Here is a 12,168-nt window from a genome sequence, read left to right as displayed (position 1 = left end):
ATTCAAAATTTAAATTATACACACATCAAAGGGAAATGGAAAATTCACTGGTATTGGGAGCTAAACACTTTCATACTATATTCCTCTCAAACTTTTTAAAATTCTCTTTAATTTTAGTAATGTACAGTTTTGTGTCTATGTACTGGTATGTGCACGTGAGTCCAGGAAGGCCCGAAGAGGCACTGAGTCCTTTGGAACTGGAGTTACAGGTGGTTCTGAGCCATTCGTGGGTGCTGAGAACCCAAACTCAGGTCCTCTGCAAGAGCAGCAAGCGCTCTTAAGCACTGGGCCATCTCTCCAATTCCATTCTCACTTTCTAATTAGGGCACTTTAAGTTACAGGAAAGGTGGGGTGGGTAGAAGAGTGTGTTCCGGGCTAGGGAGAAGGCTCAGTAATTAAGCTTGCTTGTTGTGCTGAGTTCAAATGCTCACTATGCACATAAAAAGGCCGGCCATGGCTACATATGCCTATCACCCCAGCACTGGGGTCGGGTGTTAGAAGAGAAACAGGGAACTTCAAACAGTGGGCTTCGGGTTCAGTGAGAAGCCCAACAAGGGAGTGCGGTAGGAAGCTGACACTGATATTCTCCTCTGGTCTCTATACATATAGAACATACACAATTTTTTTATTTGAAAATTTCTTTGAAACCCACCTCCTCCCAAATGAACAAGTCCTCACAAATATTTAATCTTATTAAACTAGCTTAATTCTCTCATCCAAGTCTCATCTTCAGTTTGATGAGTGTGTGTCATCAAGAACAACAAATTCTTTTAACTTTCTTTCTTTTTTTTTTTTTGGTTTTTCGAGACAGGGTTTCTCTGTGTAGCTTTGCGCCTTTCCTGGAACTCACTTGGTAGCCCAGGCTGGCCTCGAACTCACAGAGATCCGCCTGCCTCTGCCTCCCGAGTGCTGGGATTAAAGGCGTGCGCCACCACTGCCCGGCTTCTTTAACTTTCTAAGACGACATTTTCTGTATGTCTGGGGAAAATAATACCCATTTCATGAGGCCACTAAAATATCGAATGAATTAACTCATAACAACTTCAAATTACACTCCCACTGCAAGTTCCAACAGACCGCAACAGGGCACAGCTGTCTCTAGGGATGAGGGGCTCATGGCTGGGAAGGAGATTAATTAGGTCTCATTTGATCTTCAATCAGGCAACGTTCCTACTACGTATTCTCAATTTTGTAGTTTCACTTAAGAATGGCTTAAATAAGTTTGAAAATCATTGCTGTGAAGTTTTTGAGATTCTAGAGGGAATGATTATATGGCTAATGCCACACTTTCTCCTTTCTTTAAAAGATTTTAACTGTATGTGCACAGGTGAATCATTCTTCAGTAGTGATTCACCTTGCTCTCTGAGGTGGGCGGCGGGGGGGGGGGGGGGGGGGGGGGGTGTGTTCTGCACTGGAACGGGGGCTGGCCCACTTAGGAACCCCAGGACTCGCCTCTCTCCACTGCTACAGTGCTGGTCACAGTATTCTGGGGATCAAACTCAGGTTCTTAGGCTTGCAGAGCGAGTACCTGGCACACGGGACTAGTTCCCCAGCTCACCAAATTGCCTTTGACAGCCTAGATAATACTTGATATACAGCAGGTATTTACTAACCATTTATCTCAGTTTCTCTGAGTTTTTAAAATAACTATCGTATTATTGATGTTAATAGTAATTTTCAAATAAACTGGCATAACAAAGTCATCTACATACTGAATCACCAGTCACTGTGTTAGGTACAAGTAATTAAAAAAAAAAAAAAAACTCTAATCAAAACATGAACCTCAGTACAGTATAGTCTCAGTATATTTTTAAAGGATACTAATAAATCAATACAGAAATTAGGGGAGAAGTTCTTCTTAAATTAAGATCAATAAATACTGAGAAAAATAAGGACAGGTGAAGAGGTGCTATGGCATTTGGGCTGAAATTTGAAGGATAAATTAATGTGATTTGATGCACCTATATAACTGGATGAGATGGCTAATATGAACATTTGAATGGTTAAAATATCGATGCAGGGAAATGAGAAGAAAGGTACATTGGGTAGATGAATAATGCATTCAAAAGCATACTGTAGGAAGACTATGGCAACCAAAAGACAGGGATTATCTAAGGATAGACACCTGTATGCTGGCTAAGGGTTCTGGACTTCATAATCCCTAAGCAGTTGGAAAAGGTTTATGAGAGGCAAAGAACCAGATTCACATTTTAGAATAATTACTCCAGTAAAGTTAAGACTATGCGAATATGTAAGAAGCTGGAGGCAGCAGGCCGCGTTGATTATGAAAGACAAGGGCTGGGAGAAGAACAGAAATGAACTGAAAGACTCGTTTGCTAACTGTAATTATCCATTCTTATTTCTCACTGTATTTAATGGTTTTAGACTGCACCAAAGGGAAGATGAAACTGGGAGCCGACAGGCCCATCAGGGATGGACAGACTGAAGTCCCCTTAGCCTACAGCTCTAACAGACCCGCTTTTCCTGGAATGCACTATCTCCACTTCTTCATGTGTCACCTGTGACTGCTTTTACACCGTGACAACGGAAGAGTCACTGCTGCAACAGAGACTTACGGAGAGACAAAACCATTATTTGATCCTTTACAGGAAGTCTGCTGATCTACCTTACAACATGAACTGTTTGCAAAGTAGTGTTTCCAAGCTCAATAAAAAAAACCTAGAAATTACAGTTATTGACCAGTGATGATAGAGAAGAGTTAGCAAGAGGTAGCCAGAGATAGACCCATCATGTACTACATAGCATTCAGAAAGCTTTTTAATACAAAAAGCTGCATTGAAAATAAACATTCCTGTTGGGCTGGAGAGATGGCTCAGCAGTTAGAACATCTGTTGCTCTTGCAGAGGACCTAGGTTCAGTTCCCAGCACCCAAATTAGGTGGCTTACAACCACCTGTAACTCCAGTTCCTTTCTAAGGGATCCAACGCCCTCTTCTGGTCTCCATGAGCACCAGGCATGTACATGGTACAGACATACTCACAGGTACTCACACATACACATAAAATAAAAATAAATAAATCTTAAAAGAAATTATTGCTAAAAATACCTGTCCTTGATATAAGCCAGCATCCTGAATGGTGCTATCTGGTTTATTCAGCGGCTCAAATGTATTACTCATATACTTGTTCCACAATCTAGTCTCCTTTTCATCTGGAATATTGAAGATTTTTCTTATTTCCTTTTCAATTGTATCTAAGATTTAAAAAGGGAAGATACGTAAATACAATATATTTAAAAAATCGGTATATTAGTTACAAAGTGCTAAATGCTTACCAGACTACATTATAAATTTATAAAGTACAAAATAAAATATAAAATATATAAAAATAAAAACATTATAAATTAAAAAAAAAGGATAAAATAGCAAAAACAGAAAAACAAATATATAAGAAATAGTAATAAAAAAGCTTTGTCATAAGGCCAGCTATGTGTTTTTAAAGGGGAAATGGTAATTTTTAACACTGACAGCTGATTATTTGAGAAATTTAAGACTGCAAAAAGCATTAGAAACTAAAATATGGTAAGACACCAACAATAAGAAATATTCATATTCATAATGCAATCTGTTTAAGAATATCATACATTCAAGAATGAGAACATATTCCCAAGATATGCTAAAAGATTATGTGTAGGACAGCAAAACCAAATCCAAACATCCCATCTTCTCCTTACAGACTTCACTGTAAGTAAAGACGACTGTTACATTTATGTAGTATGTAGTGTGTGTGTGTGTGTGTGTGTGTGTGTGTGTGTGTAGGCATGTGCACACATGGGTATCATCATCAGAGGAATGAGCTGGTTTCCACCACATGAGCTCCAGGGACAGAACTGAGACTGTCAAGGCATGGCCGCAGGTACAGCTTTCCCTGCTGAGCCGGATTGCTGGCCTAATACACCCACAGTTTTCACCCGAACAACTCTAAGAGGAGGCAGTTAATTACTGAGACAGGAAGAATGTGACTAGGCTTTATGAGCAAGGGAAGAGAGTTTAACTTCATGTATACTTAAGATTCTTTATGAGTGAAGACATAAGTGAAGATATAAGGTGGCTGAAACTGGAACTAAGAGTGTTGGGTTGAACATTAATAAAAATATTTTAAGTCAGGAAATCAGATAAAATTAATTAAAAAAAAAAAAAAAAAAAAGAGGGGGCCCAAGGGAGAGGAGGCCAAGCATGGAGATACCAGTATTTTCAGATCAAGGCTATGATGGTGTTTCTAGACAAGGAGTATACTATGCTAAATTTTGCTGGTGGGTTAAGAACTAGGCAATGAGAAACTCACCAGAGACCACGGAGAAAGAGTGAAGAGAGTTAGCACTGGTGCAATGTGCCCAAGAGAAAGAACGCAGTAGAGGCCAGAAAACACGTGCTACCCGAGATGGAATGACAGCTAAGGGTAATGGCAGTCATTCCCCTCCACACTCCTTAGCCTGCAGTCCTGCCTATCTGCACTAATCTAGTCTAGAAAAACAAAGAAGAAACCAGCAAGACAATGGAGGTGAAAGATGGCCATGGGACCAGTGGCTGGAATCGTGTATTGTCAAAACCACTGGAGACGAATTTCACGGACTAAGCATTTCTTTTTCCACATGTCACTCAGATCTTATTATTTCAGGAAGGAAACAAACATTTTTAAATATACATAACAAAAAAATTATGAAAAGCATTTCTGGTAGGAATATTTACAAGAATGTCAACCAATTTTATTAATTTTTATTAAGAAAGCATTTTTTAGAAGCCTTAGAACAAATTATGTCCTTAGTGGTTAGCTTTAAAACATATTTAGAGAGTAAAACAGTCAAAGTCAAGTATTTCAGCTCTAACAGTCTAAACTATCTCAAATTGTCTACTGTTATCATTTTACTATCATGTGGGTAGTATAAGCTGAAAAAAAGAATTATTTTATTAATTTAGCAACAACACGAAAATGTGAATCAATTTCCTAATTCTGGGTTGACAATTTAATAGAGCTTTTAAAAAAAGTCAGTTTCAATCAAGTTTCTTTAAAGACCAAAAGGATAACAAATACACACACACACACACACACACACACACACAGCCATCTTTCGCTTATTATCCTAATTCCAAGCAGTTTGAAAAACATCCAGTTAACAATAAGAAATTTCAAGTTACCAAAAATTCAGTTCATTTACTATATTAAGCAATATATTCAATTCTTGAACCCTTAAAAAGTATTAGGATATCTAAAGTATATGGGTTAAAATCTATGTCAGATCAAACTTTCTGAAACAGATAATTCTGTTTAAATTACATTTATCCCCTATAAATTTTTATTTAGTACTTAATGTAAAAACTTCCTAATGGTTGTTTTCAACGCAGAAATTAAAATCAGTTGCTGATTTCCTGAGCTTTGTAAGTAAAATAATTATCTAAAAAAAAGGTTCTGATGGACTCAGATTTTCTGAATTTATAACTTGCTAGAGATTTTATAATTATTAATTATACTAACATGTAACATGTAGTTATTTATGTTCCAACTGGCTATGGATCTTTATAGAGCCAAAAGGTGATATGTAGATTGCTCAGAGAAGTTTCCAACAGCCTTACCCAGCCATGGTCTGCCTTTGAGTGCAATAATGTAAGGACACCTAGCCGTTTCAGGGAGCCAATAGCCATCCGATTTGATTTAAGGCCCGCTTGTTAGAGGAAACTCAGGCTTGGTACTGTAAACCTGGCTAAGATCCTGTGTCAGGAGAGGTCACAGACCCCACAGGATGATTGACTGCTACTATTTCACTAACCTGGTCCAGTTGCCCTCTAAATACTCAGCTTATCACCATGGTTACAATGCAGCTATCACTCCTCACTTACTTTCAATCAGTGTTCTTAGTGACTAGCTCAAATTAGGAACACTTACACAGTGCAGAACTTCACACTTTGCTAATCTCTCTGGCATGCTGAGTTCTGCATGTTACGTTTCTCTATTATTTGTTCGTATTTTCCAACAAGATCACTATTATTACTATCTTTTAAATAAACACTTTATGTGCAGATAAATTGTTAACACTGTGCATTATAAAGGTACCAGAAGATAGGCTAATGGGGGTGAATATGTCATTATATCTCACACATGTACGAACATTTCATAATTAAACCTATTGGCATGTATAATTAATATGTACTAATTAAAATTTTAATGTGTTCAAGTCACTGTCACTATTTATACAAAGCTATAGAGAATTGCGTCCACTGGTAGCCGAGACTGTTTTTCAAGTGTACCCATGAATAAACTCCTCAATATGCTCTAAAAAAACCAAGCCTGCTGCCTTAGCTACTTACCTGGAATGAAGGAAATACCAGTTGACTTTTTTTCTCCATACTTGACCAATTTTTATTTAACATGGTCCACTTAAAATTCTACTTAAATTTATATTTTGTTGTTACAAACATGGCATGCAATTTTTCAAATGCTAATTTTAAAATCTGATTTTCTTAAATTAAAAGTGGGACAAACATTGAACTCATTTAATGAAGTAAGGAACAAGCCAGTCAGCGCTAAGCTGAGATTCTACAATGTTGATGACTACACCCCCAAGCAGGTTGGCAGCACAGCACACTATAGCCAACAGTCAAGCACTCTGCACAGGCTCCCATTACCTATTGTGTCCGCTTTGCTAAATCTCCGAGTTACCACGTTGTTCATGTTTCCATTTTCACAGAGCTTCAATTCTGTGAGATAGACTTCTACTTTGCAGTGCTTCACAAACATACCCTGCTCTACCACCTTCAAGACAAAAACCAAACCAATTAGTAAGAATTCTAGCAATGGAGTTCTTTCTCATAGTAATACATATCTTTAACAAGGCTTCAGAAAAACTACAGATATCCAATGAAATATAATTAGCTATTATAAACAATTTAAACCATTAACAGTTTAGAAAGGCATTCTACTAATTTGTGAATATTTTGGTATGCAATAAACAATAAATTTACCGGTTTAATTTTCTCTGTATGATTTTCACATACAGCTCTGAATAAAGATACAGATAGATGCCTACCTTTTTAACAGTGCTCTGACACCGAAAACTTACAAAGCTTTGTGTAACTGTATCTACAAGGTCTGTTATGACTATTTATGTTAAAATATGTCTTTTAAAATGACCGCTCCGTCCCTGTAATGGATACCTTCATTTCATTCTAAAATGACTTTGTCTGACCTTTAAATGGGTTCTTAGTAAGTCTATGCAGCACACAAGCAAAATAAAGAAAAGCAGTCAAGCATGCAAGTAATAAAGCATAGGACGGTAAAATATTTACACATTAGGTTCACCTTTTAAATAAGTATATTCCTTTTGCTCCTCTAAAGGTTAACTGTAGGATTTCAGTCATGAACACTGTTTCTGAAAATAGTAATTGGCCTGATATGTGATACATTAGACAGATATGGCAAAAGGGAGGCTCCAATGGCTTACATGAACCAGCAGGCTCATATCAAAGTCAACACAAGAATCACCAACTCCTCTTTCACTTTCAGGAAAAACGGTTTCAACCTAGGGTTTTCAAATAGTTTGTCTTGAGTTTCCTGTACAATCCAGCAGGACTTTACTTTTTCAGCTATGTTCTTTCTCTTCATCATGTTTGTTACAAATCTTTATAACAGTTCTACAGACTCTATGTCTCACATTTTAATATCTTAACTCACAGTGCAAAACTTTTAAGTTCCACATAAGATGCTTTAGTCCTCTTAACACAGAGTTATGCTGTGCTGTGGGATGTATGGCAAATGTGTTGCTGATTAATCAATAAAACACTGATTGGCCGTTGGCTAGGCAGGAAGTATAGGCGGGGCAAGGAGGAGAATAAAGCTGGGAAGTGGAAGGCTGAGTCAGAGAGACACTGCCAGCCGCCACGATGAGAAACAGCTTGTGAAGATGCCGGTAAGCCACGAGCCATGTGGCAAGGTATAGATTAATGGAAATGGATTAATTTAAGCTGTAAGAACAGTTAGCAAGAAGCCTGCCACGGCCATACAGTTTGTAACTAACATAAGTCTCTGTGTTTACTTGGTCGGGTCTGAGAGGCTGTGGGACTGGCAGGTGAAAGAGATTTGCCCTGACTGTGGGCCAGACAGGAAAACTCAAGCTACAAATGGCGTCCAACGTGGTGGCAAGAGTTTCCACCTAAAAACTGAGAAAAAAAGATTCTAAAACGGAGCTAAAAACAGTTCCTAACTGTCTCTCTCAAATGAGCGGCAGCTGCCGGTTTGAGCTACTGGCGGGTTTCTAGCTTGTGTGCTTGACCTGCAGTATGGCGGGAATCAGGCCTCTGCAAGTGGCACATTAAGCTGCGTGGTGGATTTAGCCTTTGCAGGTACAAAACAAAAAAAGAGGTTTTTGGGCTACACGCTGCTTGGATAAAAGCATAGACCCACGATAGCTCCCAGAGCTGGTGGTAAACGTAGCCATGTTGGGAAGCTGAGGTGGGCGGAGCCAGCAGCCACAGCTGTTGCAGTTTAAGGCAATAGATTCACAATAAGACAGATTCAGATGTAATACTTTACAATGTGTGTAAAATATACGTAGGTTTGAAAGAGTCAAAAAAGGAATATATACAGTTATATAAAGAAATAAATAGTTTTTAAAAATAAAGTCTTTAAAGAGACAGTAAAGGTAGTATATAAAATAAGCCACGTAAAAATGGATATTACACAGAGAATCTGGATTGTGTTGTCTTTGGGATTTTTAACTGCAGAAAAACATTTGATTGTAAAAGCTGTTGAGTTATGCCAAAATGTATATTTTAAAGATACCCTGACTTCAAAATTTGGATATAAGGATATGTTGCTTTGGAAAAGAGTCTCTTTTGTTCCCACAGAAAGCCAAAGGCTATGGAATTGTTCCAGATTAAGATACATCAGGTTTGACCAGCCAAGACCACCTGAAAGGTCTCTGATGACACCATGGCCCAGATGATCCAACATCCAGAATGGTTTGAAGGCATCTGGCTCAGACGATACAGCCTCATGGACTATTCCATAATTCTAAAATTTTCTTTGTTTCCCCATAAGATACAGCGCCCCCTTCCAGCAGGAAGTAGTAAGAGAAGCTACGCCCAAATTCCCAAATTATATGTAATTTTACTTTGTTAAGGTTAAAACCTTCCTTTTTGAAAAAAAAAAAAAAGGGGGGGGAAGTGCTGTGGGATGTATGGCAAATGTGTTGCTGATTAATCAATAAAACACTGATTGGCCGTTGGCTAGGCAGGAAGTATAGGCGGGGCAAGGAGGAGAATAAAGCTGGGAAGTGGAAGGCTGAGTCAGAGAGACACTGCCAGCCGCCACGATGAGAAACAGCTTGTGAAGATGCCGGTAAGCCACGAGCCATGTGGCAAGGTATAGATTAATGGAAATGGATTAATTTAAGCTGTAAGAACAGTTAGCAAGAAGCCTGCCACGGCCATACAGTTTGTAACTAACATAAGTCTCTGTGTTTACTTGGTCGGGTCTGAGAGGCTGTGGGACTGGCAGGTGAAAGAGATTTGCCCTGACTGTGGGCCAGGCAGGAAAACTCTAGCTACAATGCTGTTTAAGAATGAAACAATATACTGAGTTCCTATAATATTTTCTTGTAGCCATTTGATAATAAAAAACTAGGAATCAAATATTCTTACCAACAGAAACTTTGGGACTGGGACTCATATCTGAGTAACATCCTAAGCTACTATACACTGTAATCTTATTTAGCTTCACTAATGTCCACATTACAATATTTCTTCATTAAAATTCCATCTCCTTTTCTTAACCAAGAAAACCGACTGGCATTTAGTTGTAAAGGTCCTCCTAAGAATGACTTGACCCATTCCCTGTTCTTTAGTTTTGTAAAAATGGAAACAATTTCACTATGTAACCGAAGCTACCCCATCTCCACCTCCCAAATATTGAATATTGAGATCAAGGGCATATGTCAGCAGGAAGCATGTCTGGCTTATCTATTTAAGTTGTATTTTTATTATCATTTAGTTTAAATTTGGATCTTTATCTCTTCTCTGGTTTTCATTATTTAAAATTATACTACTGTAAATAGGTAGGGGATCAAGTGTCTCTGTTATGAATTTCTAGCTTAATCCCACTAGGGACAGGAAACACACAGGATAACTTCTATCAGTTGTCATTTTGGGAGTTTGTCTGATGACCTAGGATTTGATCAGTTTATCAGTGAATATTATTAAGATAATGACATCCTTAATTCCTAATAGGTCTTGTAAACTATTTCTGAGAGATGCATCCCCAACTGTGCCATGGTGATGTTACAGTCCAAGCTTGGCTCTCACATCATCAAGATCATGTTTCAAGCCAGTACAGTACTGCCTTGATGTATTAAGTACTCCATCTTTAGCTTATTATCTTTATATACAGACTACAGGCAGTACAAGTAGATATTAGGCACCACTTTGTCAAATCACTACATTCATGATACTTTATCTTTCAGTTTATAGTAGAGACATTTCAACAAAGACCATATTCCTACAGTTCCCAAGGTTTTCCTTCTTTTCCTTTAAGTCTTCACTGGTACCCTCCTCAAACCTCAAATTCTCCTCAGTCTGCTCATGGTCTTTTAGGCTTTTATTGATACTCATGTTTCATACCTTTTGATCACTGTACAGCCAAAGCCACCATAGTTCCTGCTGTGTTTACTACATAGTTAATACTACAGCATCCAGGTACCTAAACTAGTATGAACAACCTACTGATACATGATCTTAAGACTTCACTAACTACAAACAACTGACATCATCTCTGAGGGTCAAAAATCTGTAAGCAACTGATCTGGGTTGAGATTTCTCATGAAGTTTCTGTCAAGCTTTGGGCTATGGCTTCAGTTATCTGAAGACTCATTTAGAACTGACAGTCCACTTTACTAGCTGGGTGGGCCTCTTCTTAGAGTACACACAATGTCCTTGACATGTGCAATTCAGTTCTCCATGACAGAGACACCTGAGATATACATTCCAAGATCTTCCCTAACCTAATCTTAAAATATGTCCCATCAGGTGTAGGAGAACACACCAGTATTCCCAAACTAAGGGATTAGCATCAGAAAACACACAGGATAAAGAACTTAGGTCTTCCTATTTTCTTCTCCTTTTTGAAGGATCCTTCCTTTGGTCATAGAATTCTGGATTGGCAGTTACTTTCTTGTAGTGTACTGAAAATAGTACCCTTCTTCCTGTCTTCCAGTGTTTCTGCTGGGAAACCATTTCCTTGACTTACTCTTTTTTGAGAACAATGTATCTTTTTGTCTAACAATGCTGAGCAATATCTTTTTCTCTTGTTAACTTTTGATTATGTGTTTGTATTACTTCAGTCTGAGAATTGGTGTTTCCCGACTCCGTAATTTGGTACTTTCTCAGTTTGGGAACAACTCTGTTCTTCCCTCTTCAGGCATTAGTTCTACCTGCTCCACTCCGTCTCTCCTAAGACTCCAATAATAGGTAGTTATGCTGCATTCAGTCACTATAACAAGCACAACTTCACTTTTCAAAGACATTCTGTTCCTTAGTATAAATTCTACATTGCATATTTTCTACTAACATCAATTGGCCTAAAAATTCACTTTTCGGCTCTCTTTACCATTACACTCAAATGTAAAGTATATTATTTATATTATTAGTTTCAGAAGCATTGGGATCTTGTTTAATAGTTTTTCACTACTTTCCAGTTATTTATTTTTTGAGCACACTAAGTCTACTGTCACCATTAACTGTTCTTACGAGTCTTATCTCTGTTGTTCGAATCTTAGATGGTCTTTCAATATAAAACCCAGAGCGAGATATTGGGGTGAAAGCTGAAAGATCAGAGAAGCAGAGCAAGCTACAGACACCACGTATTACCTCACCAACTCCATGAATCCTCCAAGTCCTCACCCAAAAGGGTCTCAGCTGAACTGCTTTAGTTCCTGTTTCCTCATACCTTATATACCTTTCTCTGCCCTGCCATCACTTCCTGGGATTAAATGCATGTGTGCTTCTCAGTACTGGGATTAAAGGTCTGTTCCCAGTGTGGCTTTGCACTCTCAGAGATCCAGACGAATCTCTACCTCCAGAGTGATAGGATTAAGTGTGTGTGCCACCACTGCCTGACCTCTATGTCTAATCTAGTGGCTGGCTCTGTCCTCAGACCCCCAGGA

General features: G+C 38.3%; 1 protein-coding gene across 6 annotated transcripts in view; it reads right to left on the bottom strand.

Moving 5' to 3' along the window:
* The window catches only part of Usp15 (ubiquitin specific peptidase 15), a 95,834-nt gene that overhangs the window by 54,421 nt on the left and 29,245 nt on the right, over positions 1–12,168 (bottom strand). For 3 of the 6 annotated variants that reach the window (XR_009375128.1, XR_009375130.1, XR_009375129.1), the window contains exons 4-5: positions 6,641–6,767; positions 3,068–3,213 (exon numbers count right to left, since the gene is read on the bottom strand). Coding sequence is in view for 3 of the 6 variants with exons in the window: in XM_059245665.1 (XP_059101648.1) it covers positions 3,064–3,213; positions 6,641–6,767 (277 nt within the window). In the remaining 3 variants the exon portion in view is untranslated. Of the gene's footprint in view, positions 1–3,063; positions 3,214–6,640; positions 6,768–12,168 lie in introns of those variants that run through there. The other 3 variants (XM_059245659.1, XM_059245661.1, XM_059245665.1) reach the window with 2 other exon arrangements.

The sequence above is a fragment of the Peromyscus eremicus genome, chromosome 18 (assembly GCF_949786415.1).
Source record: "Peromyscus eremicus chromosome 18, PerEre_H2_v1, whole genome shotgun sequence".
Taxonomy (NCBI): Eukaryota; Metazoa; Chordata; class Mammalia; order Rodentia; family Cricetidae; genus Peromyscus; species Peromyscus eremicus.
This window is presented reverse-complemented; position numbering and strand designations above follow the sequence as displayed.